Here is a 25504-nt window from a genome sequence, read left to right as displayed (position 1 = left end):
TCAATAATAACCCAATGTAAAAGGACTGAATTCCACACTCAGACACAGACTAACTGATTGGATTAAAAAGATGGACCCAACAATGTGCTGCCTTCAAGAGACCCACCTCACCTGTAAAGACACACATAGACAAAGAGTAAAAGTATGGAAAAAGATATACCATGCAAATAGAAATGAAAAAAGAGCTAGAGTAGCTATTATATATCAGATAAAATAGACGTTAAAGCAAAAACCATAAAAAAAGATAAGGAAGGCCATGATATAATGATAAAAGTATCTATCCAACAAGAGGACATAACAATCGTAAATATATATGCACCCACCATCAGAGCAGCCAGACTTACAAAGCAAACACTATTAGACCTAAAGAAAGAGACAGACACTAATACCATAATAGTAGGGGATCTGAATACCCCATTCTCAACGTTGGACAGATGATCTGGGCAAAAAATCAACAGAGAAACACAAGGTCTAAACAAAACTTTAGACCAACTGGACTTGGCAGATATCTACAGAACATTTCATCCAACAACCTCAGAATATTCATTCTTCTCATCAGCACATGGACAGACTACATGTTAGCTCATGAATAAAGACTCAACAAATTGAAAAAAATTGGAATTATTCCATGTATTTTTTCAGAACACAGTGGATTAAACTAGAAATCAATAACAAATGAAACTCTGGAAACTATACAAATACATAAAAATTAAACAACATTCTACTTAATGACATATGGGTCCAAGAAGAAATTAAACAGGAAATAAAAAAATGTATTGAAACTAATGAAAATAATGACACATCATACCAAAACTTGTGGGATACTGCAAAAGTAGTACTAAGGGGGAAATTTATCAACATTAAAAGCCTACTTCAGAAGAATGGAAAGATGGCAAGTAAACAACCTAACACTTCACCTTAAACAATAAGAAAAACAAGAACAATCCAAACTCAAAGTTAATAAACAGAAAGAAATACTTAAAATCAGAGCAGAACTAAATGAAATAGAAACCCCAAAAATGATACAAAAGATCAATGAAACAAAAAGTTGGTCTCTTGAAAAGATAAGTAAGATTGGCAAACCATTAGCAAGGCTAATTTAAAAAGGAAGAGAGAAGACACAAATAACAAAAATTAGAAATGAAAAAGGTGATATTACAACCGATACCTCAGAAATACAAAGTATCATTAGAGACTACTATAAACATCAATACGCCTACAAATTTGAAAATCTGGAGGAAATGGATAAATTTTTGGACACACACAAACTACCAAGACTGAGCCAAGAAGACACAGAAAATCTGATCAGACCAATAATAATCAAAGAGATTAAAGCTGTTATCAGCAGTCTCCCAACAAAGAAAAGCCCAGGATCAGATGGCTTCACTGCTGTAGTCTACCAAACCTTCAAAGAAGAATTAATACCGATTCTCTAAATATTATTCCAAAAGATTGAAACAGAGGCCACTCTCCCAAACTCATTCTATGAGGCAAACATCACCCTGATACCAAAACCAGACAAAGACACAACAAAAGAAAGAAAACTACAGGCCAATATCCTTGAAGAATATAGATCCAAAAATCCTCAATAAAATACCAGTTAATAGAATACAGCAAGAAATACATAAAATTATACACCATGATAAAGTGGGATTCATCCCAAGGATGCACGGTTGATTCAACACAGAGAAATCAATCAATGTGCTACACCACATCAATAAAATCAAAGACGAAAACCATATGATCATCTCTAGTAGATGCTGAAAAAGCATTTGACAGAATTCAGCATTTGTTTATGATAAAGACTGTCTGTAAATTGGGTATGGAAGGAAAGTATCTCAACACAATTAAAACTATATATGACAAACCCACTGCCAGTATCATCCTGAATGGGGAAAACTTGAAAGCTTTTCCCTTAAGAATAGGAACAAGACAAGGATGCCTACTCACACCACTCCTATTCAACATAGTATTGGAAGTACTAGCCAGAGCAATCAGGGAAGAGGAGGAAATAAAGGGCATCCAGATTAGAAAAGATGAAGTCAAACTCTCTCTGTTTGCAGATGTTATGATACTAAGTATAGAACAGCTTAGAGACTACAAAAAAACTCTTAGAGTTAATAAATGATTTAAGCAAAGTTGCAGGATATGAAATCAACATGCAAAAATCAGTAGCATTTCTATACTCCAACAATGAACTAGCAGAAAAAGAAATCAAGAAAGCTAGCCCATTTACAACAATCACCAAAAAAATAAAATAAAATAAAACACCTAGGAATAAATTTAACCAAGGATGTGAAAAATCTCTTTGTAGCTGAGAACTACAAACAACTGTTGAGAGAAATTAAAGAGGACACAAAAAGATGGAAAGATATCCCATGCTCTTGGACTGGAAGAATTAACATTGTGAAAGTATCCATACTACCCAAATTGATATACAGATTCAACACAATCCCCTTCAAAATTCCAAAGACATTTTTCTCAGAACTGGAAAAAACAATCCTAACATTCATATGGAAGAACAAAAGGCCAGGAATAGCCAAAGCAATCCTAAGCAAAAAGAATAAAGCCAGAAGCATAACACTGCCTGACTTTAAACTATACTACAAAGCTACAGTAACCAAAACAGCATGGTACTAGCATAAAAACTGAAACACAGACCAATGGAACAGAAGAGAGAACCCAGAAATCAACCCATGCACTTACAGCCATCTGATCTTTGACAGAGGCACCAAGACTACACACTGGGGAAGAGACTGCCTCTTTAGAAAATGATGTTGGGAAAATTGGACATTCATATGTAGGAGAATGATATTAAACCCATACCTCTCTCCATACCAAAATCAACTCAAAATGGATTAAAGAATTAAATATATGTCCTGAAACTATAAAACTCCTTGAAGAAAACATAGGGGAAACACTCCAGGAAGCAGGATTGGGTACAGACTTTATGAATATGACCCCAAAATCACAGGCAACCAAAGGAAAAATAAACAAATGGAATTATATCAAACTAAAAAGCTTCTGCACAGCAAAAGAAATAATTAACAGAGCAAAAAGACAACCAACAGAGTGGGAGAAAATATTTGCAAAATACATCTGACAAAGGATTAATATCCAGAATACACAAGGAACTCAAACAACTTCACAGCAAAAAAACAAGCAACCTAATTAAAAAATGGGTAAAGGAGCTGAATAGGCATTTCTCAAAGGAAGATATATGAATGGCCACCAGACACAAGAAAAAATGCTCAACATCACTCAGAATTCAGGAAATGCAAATCAAAACCACTTTGAGATACCATCTCCCTCCAGTTAGGATGGCTAATATCCAAAAGACTGAGAATGACAAATGCTGGTGAGGATGTAGAGAAAAAGGAACCCTCCTACACTGTTGGCGGGACTGCAAAATGGTACAGCCTTAATGGAAAATGGTATGGAGTTTCCTCAAACAATTACAGATAGATCTACCATATGACCCACCTATTCCACTGCTGGGTATATACCCAGAGGAATGGAAATCATCATGTTGAAGGGATACCTGTACTCTCGTGTTTACTATAGCACTGTTTACAATAGCCAAGAATTGGAACCAGCCTATAGGCCCATCCTCGGATGAGTGGATAAGGAAACTGTGGTATATCTACACAATGGAATGCTACTCTGCTATAAAAAAAAAAAAATGAAATACTACCATTCGCAGCAACATGGATGGACATAGAGAAAATCATATTAAGTGAAATAAGCCAGGCACAGAAAGAGAAATACCACATGTTCTCACTTATTTGTGGGAGCTAATAAAAATAAATAAGTAAATATACCAATGAATGGGGGGACATGGGGGGAGAAGATATAACAATCACAACAATTCCTTGAACTTGTTAAGACAAGTGAACGGGTATGATGTTGATGGGGGGAGGGGAGTGGGGAGAGGAAAGGAGGAAAAGGAAGAATTGGTACAGGGACACAAAAATCAACTACGTTGTATACTGATAAATTAAAATTTTTTAAAAACGAAAATAAGACAATACTCCAAACAAACATGACAATATATTTGAAATTTAGATGAACTGGACAAATTCCCTGAAAGACATAACTACCTCAGTTCACTCAAGAAAAAAACAGATAACCTGAAAAGGCTTAATGGTAAGAGACTAAATGTTTTCCAGATAAGATTGGGAACAAGACAACAATGTGTGTTCTCATTATTCCTATGCAATAGTGTACCAGAAATTCTGAGTGCAATAAAGCAAGAAAACAAAAGGCATATAAATTGAAAACGAAAAAGAAAAACGGTCTTTATTTGCAGATGACATGACTGTCTACACAAAAAATACAATCGACCCTATGAAAAAACTACTAGAATTAATAAGTGAGTTTAGCAAGGTTGCAGACTACAAGAACAATATACAAAATTTAATTATATGTCTTCATTCTAGAAGTGAACAATCATAAATTGAAATAAAAAAATAATACAAATTATAACAACATTTAAAAATATAAAATACTTAGGGATAAATCTGACAGAATATGTGAACGACCCATAGGCTGAAAAGCTATAAAACATTGCTGAGAGAAATTTTAAAAGATATAAATAAATTGAAAAATACATCTTTATCCATGAGTCAGAAGACCATTTTTAGGATGCTAGTCCACCCCAAATTTACCTATAAATTAAATACAATCCCAATCAAAATCATGACAAGTCTTACAAGCAATTACACCCCAGTAGCAATAAGCAAAATTATTCTGTTACTTAGAAATATAGAGGTAAACAGTAGGACAAAAACTAGATTTAGAAGCTGGGTAGGGTCAAAAAGTTATGCTGAGGCATTCAGAATCCAAGAATAGTACTGGGCTTTGAAAAACTACCTGAAATAGCATCTTCCTCTCAGTCAAGTAAATATCAAAGCTATGTACAACCAATTGGCATCTTCTCCCACAATGAAATATTTCAGAATGAAGAGCCAACCCTGGCTGGTCATCTGGTCTGTATTTTACCATCTTAATGGTAATTTTCCTTTCAAAACCAGTATTCCCTTCAAGAATCCTACATAAACTAAAAAATTATTAGTCACCCATGTTCACTCTGATCTCCTAAAGCATAGCCAATTGTTTTCTAGTTTCAGTAATCACAATGCTTTCAACCTTCTGTATAGGATCTAATTCATGACAATTAGGTTTGTTGCTCTTTTTATAAAAATCTCTCTAAATCTTCACATCCTACTCAAAATAACGTGACAAAATATGATAGAGAATTTATTTTTATGACTAAATTAACAAGATGTTTTGGTCAATACAAGAGCTACCTATAATATAGAAGACCATCCTCAGAGCAAAATCTATCAGGCATTTACATACCTAGCATATTGAACAGCTAGAGCAGATCATTTTTTATCACACCTGCTTCTCTATACAACAAAATAATTTTCTATAATAAGCACAAAATTAAAAATAATAACAATGGAGGAAGGACACAGTGAGATTTTTTTCTTAATCAACTTTGTACACATAATCATGTTAATAAAAAAAATTCAAACATGAAATCAAATAAAATTTTCATCGTAAAGAAAAAACAGATTAAAATACTTATCACTTTATTTTTTGGAAACTGAGCAACATTTATAAACAAATAATAAACTGTAACATTATAATTTTTTTGAGCTTTGATGTCTACAAACTTGTCAGTTCATTAAAATTGATCTTTTTTGCATATTCATCTTTGATAGATATTAATAGTCAGACTTGTCAATTTATCTTTGCTCATAGTTGACTGAAGAATATATAATAAAATTTCTATTTTACAATAAATTCCAGAAATTGTTATACTGTTCACATCTTTGTTTCTTTCTTTAGTATTAATTCTAGCAACCTTCAAACCATCAGTCACATTTGAAAAACTTTTAAACACAAATAAAGGTTCTAAGAACCGAAGTTCTGTTTCTTCGTCTTACAGTCACTGGGCTATCACTGTTTACTTCAGATGTATTGTTTAAACTCAGGAATATGTAGTACCACAGAGGAGTTACAAATAGAAATTTGGCCAGAAAGGAGCTTGAAGAACGCCAAAAACTTACAAACTTATTCTTGAGTGAGGTTAAATGTAGCTGTGTTCACACATAGGTGTTGGCGTTTGGGGGAAAAGAGCCTAGTAAAACTGGGAGTTCTCTGAATTAACTTCTGTGAACAATACAATGCTACTGAAGAACAAGAAATAAAGATGTGCTAATTGGAAGCTTACATATACAAGTATATTATTAAATTCAAAAATAAACAGAAATTATTTAGAACATGGACCAACAAAAGGTTTTTTCAGGAAGAAGTATTTGAAAACTGGCATTGTTTAGAACTATCAGTACATGGCGATTACAAAACAGAGTGACTTTTTATCGGTTTTATTATTTTAAAAATTCTCTAAAAACAAACAATGCAACCCCTTATTGCTTGCATAGTTTTAAATGATAACTTTGTTTTTCAGACAAAATCCTGGGAGCAACTAGTTGCTCAGATAAAAACCTTGGAAGCTATCTTCTTTTTCATATACCTCCTATAACCAATCCATCAAAAATTCTTTTGTCTCTGTTATCAAAACTATATGCATAATCTGACCACTTTCTTCCCAACTATACTGTTACCATGCTGGGATAAGCCAGTACCATCTTAATCAAGACTGCTACAAGTTCTCTTGTTTTAACCCTTGCCCCCTGCCACCAACTCTTCTATAATAGACCTTTCTTGATATAAGTCATATCATGCCACACATATGTTCAAAATTCTGTGACTTCCCATCTCCTTCAAAGTAAGAGCCCAAGTTTTAACCATAGTCTAAAAAGCCCTGTATCATCTAACTAGGCCCAGCCTGCCCCCTTACCAAAAAAACTTCTTCCTCTCTGACCTTTTCCTCTCCTACCATTCCCCCTATTCATTCCTGCTCCAGACACACTGGACTCCTTCCTTTTCCTCATACAAACTTCTGCCTCAGGGTCTTTGCTCTTAGAGTTCCTTCTGGGTCTCCTCAGAACATCACACAATTCATTTCTTTGCCTAATTCATGTCTGTGCTAAAATATCATCTTATAAAACATTTCATCACTAATTATGTATCTAAAAAAATGATACCCTACTCCAATCACTATCCATCCCTTTATCCTACTATATATTTAAAAGTACTAATTACCACATGCGATGGTTAATTTTATGTGTCAACTTGATTGAGCTAAGGGATGCCCAGATGGCTGGTAAAACATTATTTCTGGGTATGTCTGGGAGGATATTTCCATTTGAATCAGGAGACTGGGTAAAGAAGATTCACCCACACCGACATCAGCAGGTATCATCCTATCCAGCTGACAGCATAAAGAGAAAAAGGTCAAAGAAGGGCAAATTAACTCTCTTTTCTGCAGCTGGGCCATTCAGCTTCTCCTGCCCTTGAATATCATAACTCCAGGTTCTCAGGCTTTCAGGCTCCCGACTTTACACCCACCGTATCCTCCCATGCCCCACCGCAACCCCAGTTCTCAGGCCTTCAGCCATAGACTGAGAGTTATATCATTGGCTCCCCTGTTTCTCAGGCCTTCAGACTCATACTGAATTATAACATTGAGTTTCCTGATTCTTCAGCTTGCAGACAATGTATATGGGACTTCTCAACCTCCATAATCATGTGACCCAATTCCCAAAATAAATCTCCTCTTATACATCTCTATATATACTATTGGCTCTGTTTCTCTGGAAAACCCAGACTAATACACAATCTAATGGGTTCAATAACGTATTTTTATTGTTGGTTTTATCTCAGAAGAATGTAAGCTTCAAAATAACAGGTGTTTTCTTCTGTTTTTTTCACTACTGTTTTCTCAGCACCTAGAACAGTAACTGGCACACAATTGGCGCTTCATAAATATTTGCTGAGTGATAAGTGGATGAATAACAAAAGTAAAGGAACTGTTAAAGAATCGACTGTTTTCTCAGTTAACTTGAGCTAAATATTATGAGGTTTCATTTCCCAATGGAGACAATTACATATAGGCTCTATAGGGTCTAACAAATTTTATAGTGATTTGGGAGGAATAACCAAATTCTAATAATACATTGAATATTTTTTCAGAGTCCTGTAAAAATCTGAATTAAAACTATACTGTATAAATAAACTAAATAAATTTATTTTATTTTATTTATTGCTGCTTTTCTTTCTGAGATTAATTTTGGAAGATTTCTCATTTTATATATTTTTTTAGTTAATATTATGATTTAAGACTCTCAAAGTCCTCACTACAAAAGACTATTCTGGAATCAACTGCATAATTACATTTCCTCAGTGACCTTGTAATCTCGTGAGCATTTACTCTAGACTAAACAGCCTCATTCAGCTGCCCTGTGTCTGACTGTTGATGAAAGAAGCTTGTTTGACAACTGCTTCAAGCAGAAACATATTTTTTTCATGATTGCGTAAAAAGATTTAAAACTTACCAGACAAGAGCCAGACTAGAACGTTAAGCACAAAGGTACATGTTAGATGTGTAAGTTGATCTTTAATTCAAATGCCAACAAAAACAGATACTAAAGACATTTTGCTGTCATGGCCAGCAAAAAAAGTTAATTTAGTAAATACAACCAAGCATAATATAAATTATATATTACATAAACATACATATTACAGTCTTCTTGTAACTTTTGTATTTTTCCATATACTTTGATTTTCTGATGCCCCTGAGACTTTCTGTAAAACTAACATATAAACTTAAATGGGTAGCATCAAAAACAAAACTAAATATAAAATAAAACAAATACCTTTTCTCCATTCTTAGGCAATGTGTGTACAATAAGACAATAGGTAAAGACCTTGACCAAAAAATAGTATACAAAACACCACATTCTCTCAGAGAAATTTTAGAATATAAGTAACACTTTCTTACACTAAAAATTCTAATTTATTTCTAGAAGAAAGCACAATCACAGCAATAGCAGATGAAGGAAATGCTCTGTATCATAGTGGTGGTGGTTACAAACTGCATGCATTTGTCAAAACTCACTGAAATAAACAATTAAAATAGATATATAATTGTATGAAAATCACACTTTAATAAAGCTGATTAAACAAATTCGAATTTCTTAAGTGGTAAGATTTCTAAGGCATTACAGATTGCCATCAATTTTGTTTCATTGATTGAAACCTGAACAAATCCATTTAAAACAAATTTCCTAAACTTGCAGTTCAAAATCACTTCTAGCTGAATAATACTATTTTAAGTAAATAGCTATCTAGGAATATAAGTAGTATTTGCTATTGAAAAAAATTAAAATAATACATCATTAAGTTCAACAAGTACATGAAAAGATGCAAAAATGCATTCAATAAAAAAACTACATGTAAAGCATAAAAGATTTAATATCTGTTCATGATACAAATTTCTTCAATGTGATTTAAAAAATACTTCTACATGATTAAAAAAAACACTTAGCCAACATGATACTTAATGATGAAACACTTGAGGCATTCTCAGAAAAATCATAAACAGGAAAATGTAGTTATCAGAATATACAGCACTAGGTCTAGAAATTCTGGCCAACTGCAATAAAACACGAAACTGAAGACAAAAATACAGGATTTAAAAGAAACATTGATTTTTTTAGATGACTGACTCTCAGATAAAGCCCTAGATATTCACCTAATAGAACTATTAAAACTATTAGAGTTCAGTAAAACTGCTAGATACAAAATAAAAATGTATTTTAACAGCTTTTATATATATCAGCAAGAATCAGTTAGGAAGTATAATCAAAACAATTTTATCACAACAGCATCACAAGTGTGATATAATGAAAAATAATTTCCAAGATATGTGTGAGATACATGAAAACTACATACATTTAAAATGCCCATTCTTTTCTAATCAGTTTATAAGTTTAAAGAATTCCAAATAAAATCCCAAAAGGTGTGATGTTTTGTTATATCTAATGGGTAATGGGAATGCTGTGTCTTAAGTTGTTGGTGACTTTCAGTTTGCTTTGTTTGATTACATTGGTAATTGATTACATTGTATCCACAGGTTCCATATCAAGGATTCAACCAACGGAAGACAGAAAATATTTAGGAAAACAGTAATTAAAAATAACAAACACATGAAAAAAAAATACAAATAAAAAATATTACAGTAACAACTATTTACACAGAATTTACATTATATTAGGTTTTATAAGTAATTGGAGATGATTTAAAATACACAGGAGGATATGGATAGGTTATACGCAAATACTACATCATTTTATATAAGGAACTTGAGCATCTATGGAACCAATCCCCCATGGATACCAAGAAATGACTATACTTATTTAATAATATGTTATTATTAAAATTTCAAGTATACAGAAAACCTGAATTACAGAATGCTTTGTTGCTTTTGGCAACAAAGTTTACTTGGAAGAATAAATGTAAAAAAATGCTAATATTTTGAAAAAGATAAGTAACAAGGGAAGACTTACCCCACCTGTAGTGGGCAGAATTCTAACATGGTCCTCAAAATTTCCACCCCCTCATGTGCATGCCTTGCATAATTCCCAGTCCTTGAGTGTGAGTAGGACCATGAATATGATAGATCTTGTTCATAAGACTGTATTTAATAGCAAATGGGTTTTGTAGATGTAATGAATTGATTGTTAGTTAATAAAAAAGGAAATTATCTGGGTGGGCCTGGTTTAATCAGGTAGGAACACTTAAAAAGGAAGTGATTCAAAGAGATTGTTTTCCTGCTAGCCTTGAAGAAGACGGAATCCACCAAAAGTTCTACAAGGAACTAATTCTGCCAACAAAATGAATGAGCCTAGAGCCTCACTCAAATGGAACCACAGAACCTGCCGACACCTTAATTGCAGCTATGAGCAAACTGAGTAGAGGATGCAGGTAGCCCATGTCCAGACTTTACTCACAGAAACTAATAATAAATGAGATATTAAATGGATATTGTTTTAAACTGCTAAATTGTGGTCATTTGAAACACTGCAGTAGAAAATAAATACATCACTTAATATTTAAACATGTTATGAATTTAAATGAATAATAATGTGATACTGTTTAAAAAAATTGAAAAACAGATTAATGAAAAACCAGGGGAAAGGTCAAGGGTTCAGATTCCCATACCTGCTAACTGCCAAAAAAAAAAAAAAAAAAAGAAAGAAAGAAAGAAAAGAAAAGAAAAGAAAAGAAAAACATGGGGAAGCAGAAAAAAAGTCCTAGTATAATTAAGATTTCCTATGTGGCAAAATAATATGACATCAATGAAGAAAGAAAGGATTATTAAATAAATACTCCGGGCCAACTGATTTAGTATGCTGAAAACACAGAGTATGGATTATTTTATATCTCCTTATAAAAAATAAATTCCAGAGGGGTTAAAGTTTTAAATGTAAAAATTGAAGCCACATAAAAATAAGGATATAAACAAATATATATAAACTTTTATGTTGATTTAGGACTTTCAAAGTATAACAATGGAAAATTAATAGGACTTTAGCAATATATTTTACTGCTCAGAGATTTAAAACTGCTTCACATCATAAACAATATAAATAGAATAAAAAAACTAAAAACAGATTTTAAAAATATTTCAAGAGTTTATAGTCATATTATATGGCTGACTCATGGAAATAAATAAGGAAAACAATACTACCCAAATAGAAAAGAGGACAAGGGACATAATAATTCATGTACAAGGAGAAAAAGAGTGAAAGAAATTACCGGGAGAACTGTGCCACAAACATGAAGAGCCTCCTAAAAGAAATTAAACAGAATGTACAATGGCACAAAAATATGTGAAACACCATGAAGTTCTTAATAAACCCCCTCTATGCCTGTTCGAGTATGAGACAGGATATACAGTTATGAGGGTAATAGGGGTTCGATTGTGAAGGTGATGATGAGCTATTAAAAGATATTAATAACAGAGACTTTAGATTGATACATTAGAAAGTTTTCTCTGGCAACAGTGAGAAAAAGTTTAAGAAGGAAGACAAAGAGACTGTTATTACAAAAACTTTGTTAGATGTGTTCAACATATTTCAAATTCCTAACTGACATACCAAGTTCCAATCTTTAAAGTTTTAGGACCAAAAGAAAAATCATGAAAAGTATTTCCCAACGTTACTAAGAAGGTGGATCTTTGTGGACTATACCCTACTCTATTCCCTCAAGAGTTAACACTTTTAATTGCTTTGCCAATAATAGTAATGTATTTGTACTAGTCTGTTACTTTTCTTCTAATTACTATCAGGTTCTAGTTAACTGAATTAATTCAGTACTATCATAACTACCACTATTTCTTTCACTACTGATTTTGTAATAAAAGCTAAATAATCTTATTTTCTGGCAACTAAAGATATTAAACCATCATGCTTTAAATCTATTTTTAAAGCTAACATGATTGATAGCACAGAACTTATATCAGTTATGTCAACAGAAGACAGAAATGAATATGTGCATTCTGCTACAACACTCTACCACAAAGAAATATATAGCTAAATTCTATATGAAATGAAGATTAAAATGTCATTCTATAGAACTCTGGTAGCAAGTAGCCCCATCAAAATTAACAAATAAGGAAATCTGAAGAATATATATCTTACATAATGATAATAGTTTATCTTACAAAATTTACAGAATAAAGTCATAAAATAAAAATAATACATATTCACATAAAACTGAGAAAGGAATTCTGAAATGTCCTATTGGGAAAGCCATTTTTCAGCTTTACCTATATTAGTATTATTTTACATAGAAACTATAAGGATGCCAAATATAAAGTAGCAGTGCATTTAATAAAACCACAACTCTTACACCAAGCTACTTAAATATTTCATCACTGAATATTTTTAATGCTGGCATGAAAGACTGCCTTAAACTTTAGACATAACTGGGCTGAGCCCATGGCGCACTTGGGAGAGTGCGGCGCTGCGAGCGCAGCAACGCTCCCACCACGGGTTCGGATCCTATATAGGAATGGCCGGTGCACTCACTGGCTGAGTGCCGGTCACAAAAAAGACAAAAAAGACCAAAAAAAAAAAACAACTTTAGACATAATAGACAAATTTATATCTACTTTAAAAACTTTATAATTTTGAATTATGTTTTACTATATTAATAACATGGAAAAATTCATAGACATTCATTAAAATGTGACATGAACTTATAAAAAGAATCTAAGCAAAAATTTATATTTTTAAACCATGCTGATATAAATTATAAATCTTTAAACCAATTTTTAAATTTCTTATTTGTAACTCTCATCTGTCAACTGAGTTTTTGGAAATTTTAGGAGTAGGTTCATAAGTTATACTATCTTTCTCTACTAGAGTACATAGAAGAAATTAAAAAATAACAATAAAGTTATCTACCCAGCACTTTACTAACAAGTCTTTTTTATTTCCACTATAGGCTCACAAATGAACAGCTCATATTAAATAAATCACTTGTATCTATCTAAAACGGTAGTTATATTTGATTAGTAACTTAAAACTGCTGAATAAAATTGAGTTGTAAATGCTCAGAATTTGTATCAATTAAGGGAATAATTCTTCTTTGGGTGAAAGGCCATAAAATATTAACTAGAAATCCAGCTGATTATTAAAAAGACAGTCCCACATTGCCAATCATTCCTAAACTAACTACTAAGGCCACAGTCTAGGGAATTTCAATTAGCAGTTAAGGTTTCCCAATGTTCCTCTCATTGGCCCAGAATTAATAAAACATGTTTACATATTGCTTTGAGAAACTAGAAGAGTACTGCTAGTACAATTTGAACTACAATTATATATTCATAATACCCTATTAATGAGAAATTCCCATATATTCTTCATCTACTTCTCAAGCTTAACTAACTTTTAAAGAGATCTCAGTAACAACCACCTAAAAATCTCATGGCAGTTTACTTTTGATTTTATTGTCTATCAAAGCTTGATAAAAGAAGAAAAATGCAGTTCTTTGAAGACACATTGCCTCTCCAAACCCAGTCCCAAAATACTTAATTAAAATTATTCTGAAAATGCCTACGTCAACATTTTAGCACCAAATAAAGTGAAGCTACAAAAACTTGTTGGTAAGAGCATGGTGCTGAAAACACCAAAGTCCAGGGTTCAATCCCTGATATCAGCCAGTTGCCAAAAATAAAAACAATAAAAAAAAAATTTTTAAACAATAATAATAATTTACTCAAAAAACTGTACTACCACTTCACTTCATTGTATTGCATAGATTTTAAAACAGATACAAGAAAATGGAAATGAGGTTTTTAACTAATTCTCTGTTTGCCTCTAGAGTAATTAAACTTGTTCTCTCTGTATGAAAATATAATATAAAAATGGAAATTTTGTAACAATAGGAAAAGAAAGGAGAGATGAGTAGAAGCTAGAGAATTGTGTGGGGGGAAAGGCCATTGTGAAGGGATAACTGAAGCTTACTAGATATAATCTTCTAGTAAAGACATGCACAACCCTTACGAAGAATGTGGAACTATTTATAGCTATAGTCAGTTAAGTTTATGTTCCTTTTACCTTAAGAGCAGCACCTGTGAGGATAGCAAATCACTCCTTAAAAAGTCACTTCACAGTGCAAATACTTCGGTTTGTTTCTAAGTGTTTCTAAAAATTAGATGAGGTAAAAATCTATTCTTAGGTCTGCAGTAATAAGAAAAACAACCCCACAAATATGTATAATAAATTAAATTTCAATTAAAAAAATCACTGTAAAAGCATAAAGCTTCAAATAATAATTCCAGAAAAAAAATGAACTTGTAGGTATAAGCAATCAATTTAGGATTTACTTTGGCACATATCTATGCATAAAGTCATAAGTTATCAACCAAAGAATGCTTGAGCTAATTCTGACTCTAATAACTGAAATTATCTGTACAAAATATAATCCGTTTGTCAAGGTAGAAGGCTGAAGAGAAGGAAGGCATAAGATACATTCTATTTTTGGTAGATAAATAGATCCCGGGAAAAATAAATACAGATGCTTCTTTAGCAATTCTGACATCACTACTGATTATCTAGAAAATCCTCCACTATATATGTTTATTTGTAATCAGAACAACATGCCTTTTTAACTATTTTAGATATCTAATATATGTAGTCTTTGTTGAGGGAGACAAAAGTCTACTTCTAGAATCCTGGAACTAATTTTATTCTAGATATTCAATGGTTAGTGAAAGCCCGCCCCCCCCCACATAAACAAAAAAATAAAAATAAAAACAAAGGTAATCCAGCCTCCCTTATTTAGGTTCAAATCAGATTTTAAGTATTAAAAACTTGAAAAAAGTACAAACATTATAGAAAAATCTAAAGGATACATCCACATTGAAAACTCCAAATCATAGTGGTAAAGGCAGAAGGAAACAAAAAATGACTCCAAACAATCAAAACTGTTGCCCAAGTTTATTCAATTATTCAATTAAAAAAAAAGATACAGTCAATCAGAGAATTCTAACATGGTTATTATTTAAATACTCATGGACATATACACACAGCACCACCACCACCACCATAGCAGATTACAAGAGGAAGATGAGGAAGATATTCCATGGATCAGATCCACTAAAACAGCAATAATTGAACACTAAATGCAAGAGGAAATGAACTATTAAAAAAACAGCCAGGCCTCCACTGCTAGGGAAAGGCAGAGGTCAGGTGCTACAAGGGGAAGAGTAGAAAACCTACTGCCCCCCTTCCCAATCGTACATTGAAACATGCAACCATCAACCACTGACAAAAGGCAGAAAACCAACTCTTACCTAGGCTCCCACAGTAATATAAAGCAGTGATCTAGGGGATGGGGAAGAAAACTGCCCTGTATCCAATATCCCCACCCCTACCAACACAGGACAGACTTCAATTGTGGGGTGGGGGAAGGAATAGGAAACCCACCTGCATCCTGAAATAGGAGACACAAATTGTTAGCCTCTGGGAAAAAGATAGGAACACTAAGAAAGCACCACCCTGATGCTCAGACACACAGGTCCTCCTAAGTCTAAGGTTGGAAGAGGAGAACCAAGAAACTCCTTAACAGTTATTCCAAATAAAAAGCAAGAGTAGTCTATTGCTGGGGAGGAATACCAAGAGAGAAGCCCTCTGTGGCTCAGGCTTACAAAGCGTGCTGTAAACTGAGGGTGGAACATGAATAATTAGAAAAGTCCCTCCCAGCACTCCAGGCCTCACGCTAGGCCCAAAGTGGCAATAGACCATGACTGAAGGAATTTGAAACCTGTGGTACTGATGGTAACTACAGCAATAACAAAAGCCAAATCAGGATCAAAATACAAAATTAATACTCAACTCTCTACATGAATGGTTGACAGAAAAAGGGGTGTATAAGTTTCTGGGCATAAGTACTATTTATCTCAGTCTCTACTGTTCTGAAGGCCCACATTCAATATCCAAAGAATAATTACAATAAACAGAAAAACAATACATCCATCACCAAGACATAAAATAGTCAACCGAACCACACGCAGAGATACTGAAACTATCAGAGAGGAACTTTAAAAGAATACTATGATAAGTAAGTTTAAAAATCTAGTAAAAAGGATGGATAATATGCATAAACAGAGAATTTAAGCAAAGAAGTGGAAATTATAAAAAAGAGTGAATAGAAATGCTAGATATAAAAATTGCAACATTAGAAAGAATTCCTTAGATGGGTTTATCAGCAAAATGGACAAAATAAAAGAACATGTGAACTCGAGAATAAGACAAGAGAAATTATCCAAACTTTCAAAGCAGAAACTTTTTAAAAGATTAAAAAGCACAAAAGAGCATCCATTGATAACAACATCAAAAAGAATAAAATACTTAGGAATTAACTTGACCAAGGAGGTAGAAGACTTATACAATGAAAACTCCAAATTATTTATAAAAGAAATTAGAGACTACATAAATAAATGGAAAGACATCCTATGCTCATAGACTGGAAGACAATATTGTTAAGATGTCAATACTACCCACATTTATAAATCTATAAATGTGATTTATAGATTTAATATGATCTCTGTCAAAACCCAACAATTTTTTTTTGTTTGTTTTTTGCAGAAATGGAAAATCACATCATACACATCAAACCATACATTGGGGAAAAGACTGCCTCTTCAGTAAGTGGTGCTGGGAAAATTGGATATCCATGTGCAGAAGAATGAAACTAGACATGCACCTCTCACCATATACTAAAATCAACTCAAAATGGATTAAAGACTTAAGTTTAAGACCTAAAACTGTGAAATTACTAAAGGAAAATGTAGGTGAAACACTTCAGGAACTAGGTCTGGTACAGACTTTATGAACCAGAGCCCAAAAGCACAAGCAACAAAAGAAAAAATAAACAAATGGGACTATACCAAACTAAAATCTTCTGCACAGCAAAGGAAACAATCAAAAGAGTGAAACAAAAATCTACAGAGTGGGAGAAAATTTTTTCTAATTATGCATCCAACATGGGATTAATATCCAGAATATACAAGAAATGCAAGCAATTACACAGTAAAAAAAAACCCAAATAACCCAATTAAAAAATGAGCAAAGGAGCTGAATAGACATTTTTCTAAGGAAGGCATACAAATGGCCAACAGGTACATGACAAAATGCTCAACATCACTAATCATCAGGGAAATGCAAATTAAAACCACACGAGATAGCACCTCACCCCAGTTAGACTGGCTATCATCAAAAAGACAGAGAATAACAAATGTTGGCGAGGATGTGGAGAGAAGGGAATGCTCCTACACTGTTGCTGGGACTGTAAATTAGTACAACCACCATGGAAAACAGTAAGGAGGTTTGTCAAAGAGCTACAGATAGATCTTCTGTACAATCCAGCAATCCGACTGCTGGGTATTTACGCAAAGGAATGGAAATCAACAAGTCGAAGAGATACCTGCACTCCCATGTTTATCATGGATCTATGCACAATAGCCAAGATATGGAACCAACCTAAATGTTCATTGATGGACAATTTAGGACATGGACAACACCATGGGATATTACTCTGACATAAAACAGAATGAAATTCTGCCTTCGCAACAACATGGATGAGCTTGGAGAAACTTATGCTGAGTATTTCAAGCAAAGCACAGAGGGAAAAATACCGCATGTACTCACTCATAAGTGGGACCTAAGAGAGAAAGAAGGAAGGAAAGAAAGACCACAGTGGTGCATTGGACTTGTAGAGAGAGAGAGAGCATACCTAGGGATACAAAGTAGAGTGGGGGGGGGGATATAGAGGGAGGTCAGGGATAATTGGGTGAGGGACAAAGGGTATAACTGCAATTTGTGGTAAATGGGCATGCTGCCAGTACGGATTTGGCCATCACATCCTGGGCACGAGTGGTGACAGTCATCTTTGTACCCCATGAATATTCATAACCAATGAAAAAAAAAAATGGAAAATCAAATCCTAAAATTCATATGGAATCTCAAGGGAACATGAATAGCCAAAACAATCCCCAAAAAGAACAAACCTGGAGGACTCAAACTTCCTAATTTCAAAATTACAATAAAGCTACAGTAATCAAAACAGTGTGGTATTTGCATAAACACAGACATACGGAAAAATGGAATCAAGTAGACACTTTAGATATAAACTGTGGCACATATGGTCAAATCTTTGACAAGGGTACCAAGACAATTCAATAGGGAAAAGATAACTTTTCAACAGTGCGGGGGAAATTGGATATCCACATGCAAAAAATGAAGCTGGACCATTACCTAACACCATTTACAAAAATTTACTCAAAATGGATGCACAACCTAAATCTAAGGCCTAAAACTATACAACTCTTAGAGGAAAATGTAAGGCTAAGTTTCATGATATTGGATTCTTGGATATCACACCAAAGGCACAGGCAACAATAGAAAGTATATACAAATTGGACTTCACAAGAAAAATTTTAAAATTTTGTACATGAAAAGATACTCTCAACAGAGTAAAATGACAGCCTATACAATGGGAGAAAATATTTGCAAAGTAGTACATTTGAGCTGTTGTAACAAAATACCATAAACAGGGTAGCTTATAAACAACAGAAATTTATTTCTCACCGTTCTAGAGGCTGGGTAGTCCAAGATCAAGGTGCTAGCATATTTGGAGCCTGGTGAAGGCCCACTTTCTCATACATGGTGACCTCTTCTCTGTCTTCACATGGTGAAAGGGACACACAAGCCCTCTGGAATCTTTTTTAATAACGTGCTGATCCTAATCATTAGGGTTCTCATGATCTATCACCTCCCAAAGGCTCTACCTCTTATGCCATCACATCAGGGATTCAGTTTTACCACATGAATTTTAAGAGACACAAACATTTAGACCATAGCAGAGATTAATACCCAAAATACATAGAAAACTCCTAAAACTCAACAATAACAAAAAACAAATAAACCAATTCAAAAATGGGCAAAGAACTTGAATAGACATTTCTCCAAAGAAGATGTACAAATGGCCAATAAGCTATGTGCCACAGTAATCATTTGGGAAATGTAAATCAAAACTACAATGAGATTCCCCCTTACTCATTACGATGACTACTATTTTAAAAAAACAAAAACAGAACGGAAAATAACAGAGTTGGTGAGGATGCAGAGAAATTAGAACCCCTGTGCATTGTCCCTGGGAATGTAAAATGGTTCATCTGTGGAAAACAGTATGGAGCCTCCTCAAAAAATTAAAAATAAAACTACTATATAATCTAGCAATCCTACCTCTGGATATATTTCCAAAAGAAATGAAAACAGGGAATCAAAGAAATATTTACATACCTATGTTTATAACAGCACTGTTCACAGTAGCCAAGACGTAGAAGCAACCCAAATGTCCATCAAGGGATGAATGGATAAACAAAATGGTATATATATACAACATGATATTATTCAGCCATTAAAAGGAAGGAGATCCTGGCATATGCTATAACATGGATGACCCTTGAGAATATTACACTATGTGAAATAAGTCATTCTCAAAAAGACAAATATTCTATGATTCCATTTATATGAGGTACTTAGACTAGTCAAAATCATGGAGACAGAAAGTGAAATGATGGCTGCCAGGCACTAGGGGGAGGGGTAATGGGAAGTTAGTGTTTAATCGGTAAGAGTTTTAGTTTTGCAAGATAAAAAGAGTTCTGGAAATGAATGGTAGCAATGGTTATACGATATGAATTTACTTAATACCACTGAATTGTACCCTTAAAATTTGTTAAGATAGTATATTTTATGTTAAATGTATTTTACCATGATAAAAAAAAAAAAAAAACTGGGGTAAAAAAAAGTGTAACATATGTGAAATCAGAGTCCCAGAATGAAAACAGAAAAAATGGGAAAGAAGAAATATTTGAAGAGGTAATGGTTGAGATATTTACAAAATTAAAACAACAAAATACAGACACAAGAAGCTCAGAGAAACTTTTAACATACCTATATTATGCCAGGTCCTTGTAGAAACATATTGTAAATCTTATTTTTTTAATCTCTGTCATTATTTGGAGTGTGCAACCTGTGTTTTCCATATGTTAGCTACAAGCCACATGTGGCTATTTAAATTTAAATTAAGTTGAATAAAATTAAAAATTCGGCTCTTCAAATGCACTAGGCACATTTTCAAGTGCTCAGTAGAAATATGTGACTGTTGGCTACCAAATTGAACAGCACAGATATAGAACATTTACATCATTACAGAAAGTTTTATTGGCCAATGCTGGCTTGCAGTATTTACATTTAATTTAATATAACTACTGATATGGTTAAGATTCAATCTACCATCACATTATTTGTTTTCTAATTGTCCCATTTCTTATTCTTTTGCCTCTCTCTTTTCCTGCCTTCCTTTTCTTTAATCAAGTATTTTTTATGATCCCATTATTTTCTCTGCTTTGGCTTATTGGCTCTCTCTCCTCATCTTACTTTTTTAGAATTTATATTAAACATCTTTAACTCATCACAGTCTATTTGAAGATAACATTATACCACTTCAAGTACAGTGTTAAGAACATTACAACAGCATACTTCCTTTTCCCTCTTCCTGTCCTTTGTAGCGCTGTTGTTATACATTTCACTTCTGCGTGTGTTACAAAATTCACAATGCAATGTTATATGCATGGCAATTTACATGATATCTGAAATGTAGTTCTTTTGAGAAAATTATTAACAAATGCAAAACCCTGTAACAAAGGAATACGATTTAAATACTTTATCTTCACTGACATTAAAAGTAAAGATTTTAGGAAAAATTTATTTTAGAGATACAGAATTCTGGCTCTTTGTAACCCAATAAGAAATGAGAAAGCAATGTATGTACCATATACAACTTTTTACGCCATAAAATCCAATACTGTCTATCTCTTCAAACTTCAGTTTTAACACTGTGGAAAACTATTTGATAAATCTGTTGCCTTAAATGTGGTTTCAGGTTTTGTTTTGTATCTCATAGGCTTCATGCTTGCAGGTTAGGGGAGGTTGTAAGAAAATACAGCACTAAAGCAATCTAGCCTTAAGACCTATCCAACAGCAGATCATTAAATCATATATCCTTTTAATAGTAACTACCTTGGAGGCTTCATATTCCCATGTAAAATTCTATGCATCATGTTCAAATTTTTGGTTTGGATTTGAAAATGCATACAGGTTTTATAACTTGTTTCATCTTCCTTATTTTTGCTGTCTTTGAATTTCTTTATTGCTTTTTATTTACCTGGCCTCATTATACCCATTATTTTCTTTTTATATTATATTCTTTACACTACTTTCTTAACAAAAGAAACAACAGTTTCTGGATCAGCCTTCCATTCAATAGTTTACACACTGAGAAACAAGACCAAGAAATGATTTGCTCCATCCAACAACATCCGTGCCTGTACTTTTCAAGTATACAAATACCCACTTGCTCTCATGAGAAACACTGTGACCATCTCCATCACTCACACAAGCCATAATTTCATGTTCATTTCCAAAATGGATGCATATAATAAGACTGTTCAGCCACCTGGGCCAGACCTACATTATACCTTGTGACAAAATATATTTCATGGGTCATGTCTCATGAATGTAGTTTCACTGTAGACAGCAGATAGTGAGTAAATCTACCCTTTTTTATGGCAAGGAGCCCAATTCATATTTTTACTGGCTTACTACTGACTAAATTAAGCCCCAATTTTGAAAAGAAAAAAAAAAAAAAAAACATGGTGAGCCGAAAACAAATAACCACTTCAATATGGCTGCCAAGGATAGCTCTAAAAGAGAACTAATGCATTTCAGTATCAATCTCAATAGACCTAAGAAGTCCATAGAAAAATTAATGTACCAAATAAAACTAAGCTTACTACTAAGCATTATTTATTTGGTATTAAAGAGAAAAGTTTTATAAACTGAAAATCTAACATTGTTAAAGTGTCATTTAGAACAGCAACAACAAAGCCCTACACATCAGCTCCTCAATGTGAAGTTCTTTTGTAAACTTACCCAAGTCTTCCTAGCATCTCAAGCTCAGGAACTTGTGGTCCACATGTCTCTATTTGAAGTGGTTGGTATTCATATAAAGCTTCTTCAAGCTTGTGAATAGGTGCTAATGAAATATGTTGACCCTGTTAGAAAAATAAAAGAATTTAATACCTTTTCATATTACTTTCATATTGCTACTTATTTGCAGTCATATTAAAGATGGACTGAATTCTTCACATTAAAAATACTATCTATTAGGTATGCTGCTCCATGGGTACAATGCATTACATTATTGAAACCCACATTATAGACTTGACATATAGTCACTGACACATGATTTAAAAGAGGAAATCCAAATCCATCATTAAATTCAAATTTCACCCTAAACAGTATAATTGTTCAGTGGTAGAAGTCAGCAAATCCATTCTCACATTTTCCCATTTTTATTAAATAGCTTTGACATTTTGGTAATCAGTGCTTTCTTGAAAGCTGTAATTAAGGAAGAAAGCTAATAAGATTACTTTCTGTAAAGCTTCAACACATAAATGTCTATTTTCTTAAGTTTTTACAACAGAATTAAACTTACCAAGTGTTTATTTATTTCATATCACACACACATATACACACACAAAATTAGAAAACTTTATGCCAAGAACTAAATTGAATGAAAACATTCAGGTATTTTTCTGAGAAGAAATAACTACTGAATAACTAAAATAAAAAGACATAAGGACCATACGTGAGCATAAGTATATAAAATAAAATGCCAGTCAGCCATATTAACACCATTATATTGAGATTTACATATTTATCATACATCCTGGCATAGAATTGTAATTTATAAAAATCCCTATTTTTTATTTAGTCCATGTTTTCTTATTCTAGTTCAGTTATTTTTCTTGGTATAGTTCTCAGTTTCTCTAGTTCATAACTTTTTATAGATCATTCTTGCACTTATTAATTTTACCATTTTCTAGTTTATAATTTTTTTCTGTTGTTACCTCCCTTACTTTCCTTTTTCCCCCTTAATTACTAAGTTGGACGCATAGTATCCATGTTATCTCTTTTATTTAAAAAAAGAAAAGAAAAAGCCATGACTTAATATTGATAAAATGAAATCATAGCAGTGAGGAACAACCATTAGAAGATGCTTGCACTTAATTCATGGATTTTCTCTTCAACAAGTTCAATCCCATGTAGCATCATCCTACCTGGTTTACAGTCATATTAATGGCATCAGTGACACTATGATCTCAAAAGTCCTTCACCAAAAACAGGCAAAGGACTTGAACAGATATTTCTCCAAAGAACATACACACATGGCCAAGAAGCACATGAAAATATGACTCAACATCATTAGTCATTAGAGAAATGCAAATCAAAACCACAAAGAGGGCTGGCTGATTAGTTCAGTTGGTTAGAGCACCGCCCTGTAACACCAAGGTCAATGGTTCAGATCCCCGCACTTGCCAGCCACCAAAAGAAAAAATATATATATTTTTAAAACCAAGAAGAGATATATACCACTTCATATTCATGGCTATTTAAGATAGCTCTTTTAAAAAAAAAGAAAAGACAAGAATAAGTGTTGGTGGGGATGTAGAAAAGTTGAAACCCTTGTGCACTGCAGGTGATAAAATGGTACAGCTGCTATGGAAACGGTAGGGCAAATTCTCAAACAGTTAAAAACAGAATTACCATATGATTCAGGAATTCCACTTCTGGGTATATGCCCAAAAGAAGTGAAAGAAGGGTCTCAAAGAGATATTTGTATACCCATGCATTTTATTTATTTTAATGTTTCATAGAAGCATTATTAACAATATCCAAAAGGTGGATGAAACACAGTGTCCATCAAGGGATAAATGAATAAACAAAATGTGGTATACACAGACAGTGGAATATTATTCAGTCTTAAAAAGGGAAAAACTTCTGACATATAAAACCGTGAATTAACCTGAAGACATCATACTAAGTGAAATAAGCCAGTCATGAAAAGACAAAAATTGCATGATCCCACTTATATGAGGTTCCTAAAGTAGTGATTCATAAAGACAGAAAGTAGAATGGTGGTTCATGTATACAGAGTTTCAGTTGAGGAAAATTAAAAAGTTCTAGAGATGATTGGTGGTGATAGATGAACAACAATATACATGTAATCAATGTCATAGGAGTGTACATTTCGAAATGGTTAAAATGTTAAATTTTTATGTTACATGTATCTTACCACAATTTTTAAAAATGGGGTTTGGGCGTTCTCATTTCCTCATTTGCCTGCCTGAAATAATACACAGGAAAAAGAGAATAAAAGTGTAATATCTGGAAACTTGGTTGATATTATTTTAACCCTTAACCTTCATATGTTTCACAGCCTTCCTAAATAAACATGAAGCTGTCAAGCTAAATCTTAGACTATCACACAGTAATCCAATTTCTGACCAATGATTTTAAGTAGATAGCATTACTTAGGTTAAGAAGAAGTCTGCCTAAGCGGGATATTTTGAGTGGCGTTCTGACATCCTTGTTTCAAAGCATCTTCTTAATAAGCTCCCAGGCACTAAATTTTCCTGCCATATGGCACAAAAAGTCCAGTGTTAGTGTCACATGTTTAAGCTATCAGTGGAAGGAAAGGAGGAAGGAGAAAACACTGCAACAATTAAAGAAGCACACCTATCCCACTAGCACCCATTTTCACTTTAAAACTTAGAGAGCAAGGTCCAGAAAGAATGACACACAGTGGGTATTTCCAAGAGCTGGAATACTTTCCAGCGACAATCATATTCAAGAAAGGCAAGCTTTCTTAAGTCACTGCAGTGATAAACAATATACTAAAAGTAATCACTCCCTAGATATTAGAAACAACACCAAAGTTACTAAAGTTATGACATCACTTAATTCAAAATCTTCTCTGAAGTTAGTGGGGACTATAAAAGATCATCTAATAATACAACGGTGCTTCAAAAAGCTTGTGGAAAAATTGTATTACCTTTTAATGCTATTTTTCCATGACCTTTTTGAAGTAATAGTTAACATTATTTACTCTG

At 33.2% G+C, this 25504-nt stretch overlaps 1 protein-coding gene across 1 annotated transcript in view; it reads right to left on the bottom strand.

The window, feature by feature from the left end:
* MNAT1 (MNAT1 component of CDK activating kinase) overlaps positions 1-25504 on the bottom strand; it is a 232228-nt gene that overhangs the window by 54240 nt on the left and 152484 nt on the right. Inside the window, exon 7 of the mRNA XM_063090923.1 lies at positions 22482-22603. Coding sequence (XP_062946993.1) covers positions 22482-22603 — 122 coding nt within the window. The remainder of the gene's footprint in view (positions 1-22481; positions 22604-25504) is intronic.

Source organism: Cynocephalus volans, chromosome 3 (assembly GCF_027409185.1).
Source record: "Cynocephalus volans isolate mCynVol1 chromosome 3, mCynVol1.pri, whole genome shotgun sequence".
In the NCBI taxonomy this organism is placed as follows: domain Eukaryota; kingdom Metazoa; phylum Chordata; class Mammalia; order Dermoptera; family Cynocephalidae; genus Cynocephalus; species Cynocephalus volans.
This window is presented reverse-complemented; position numbering and strand designations above follow the sequence as displayed.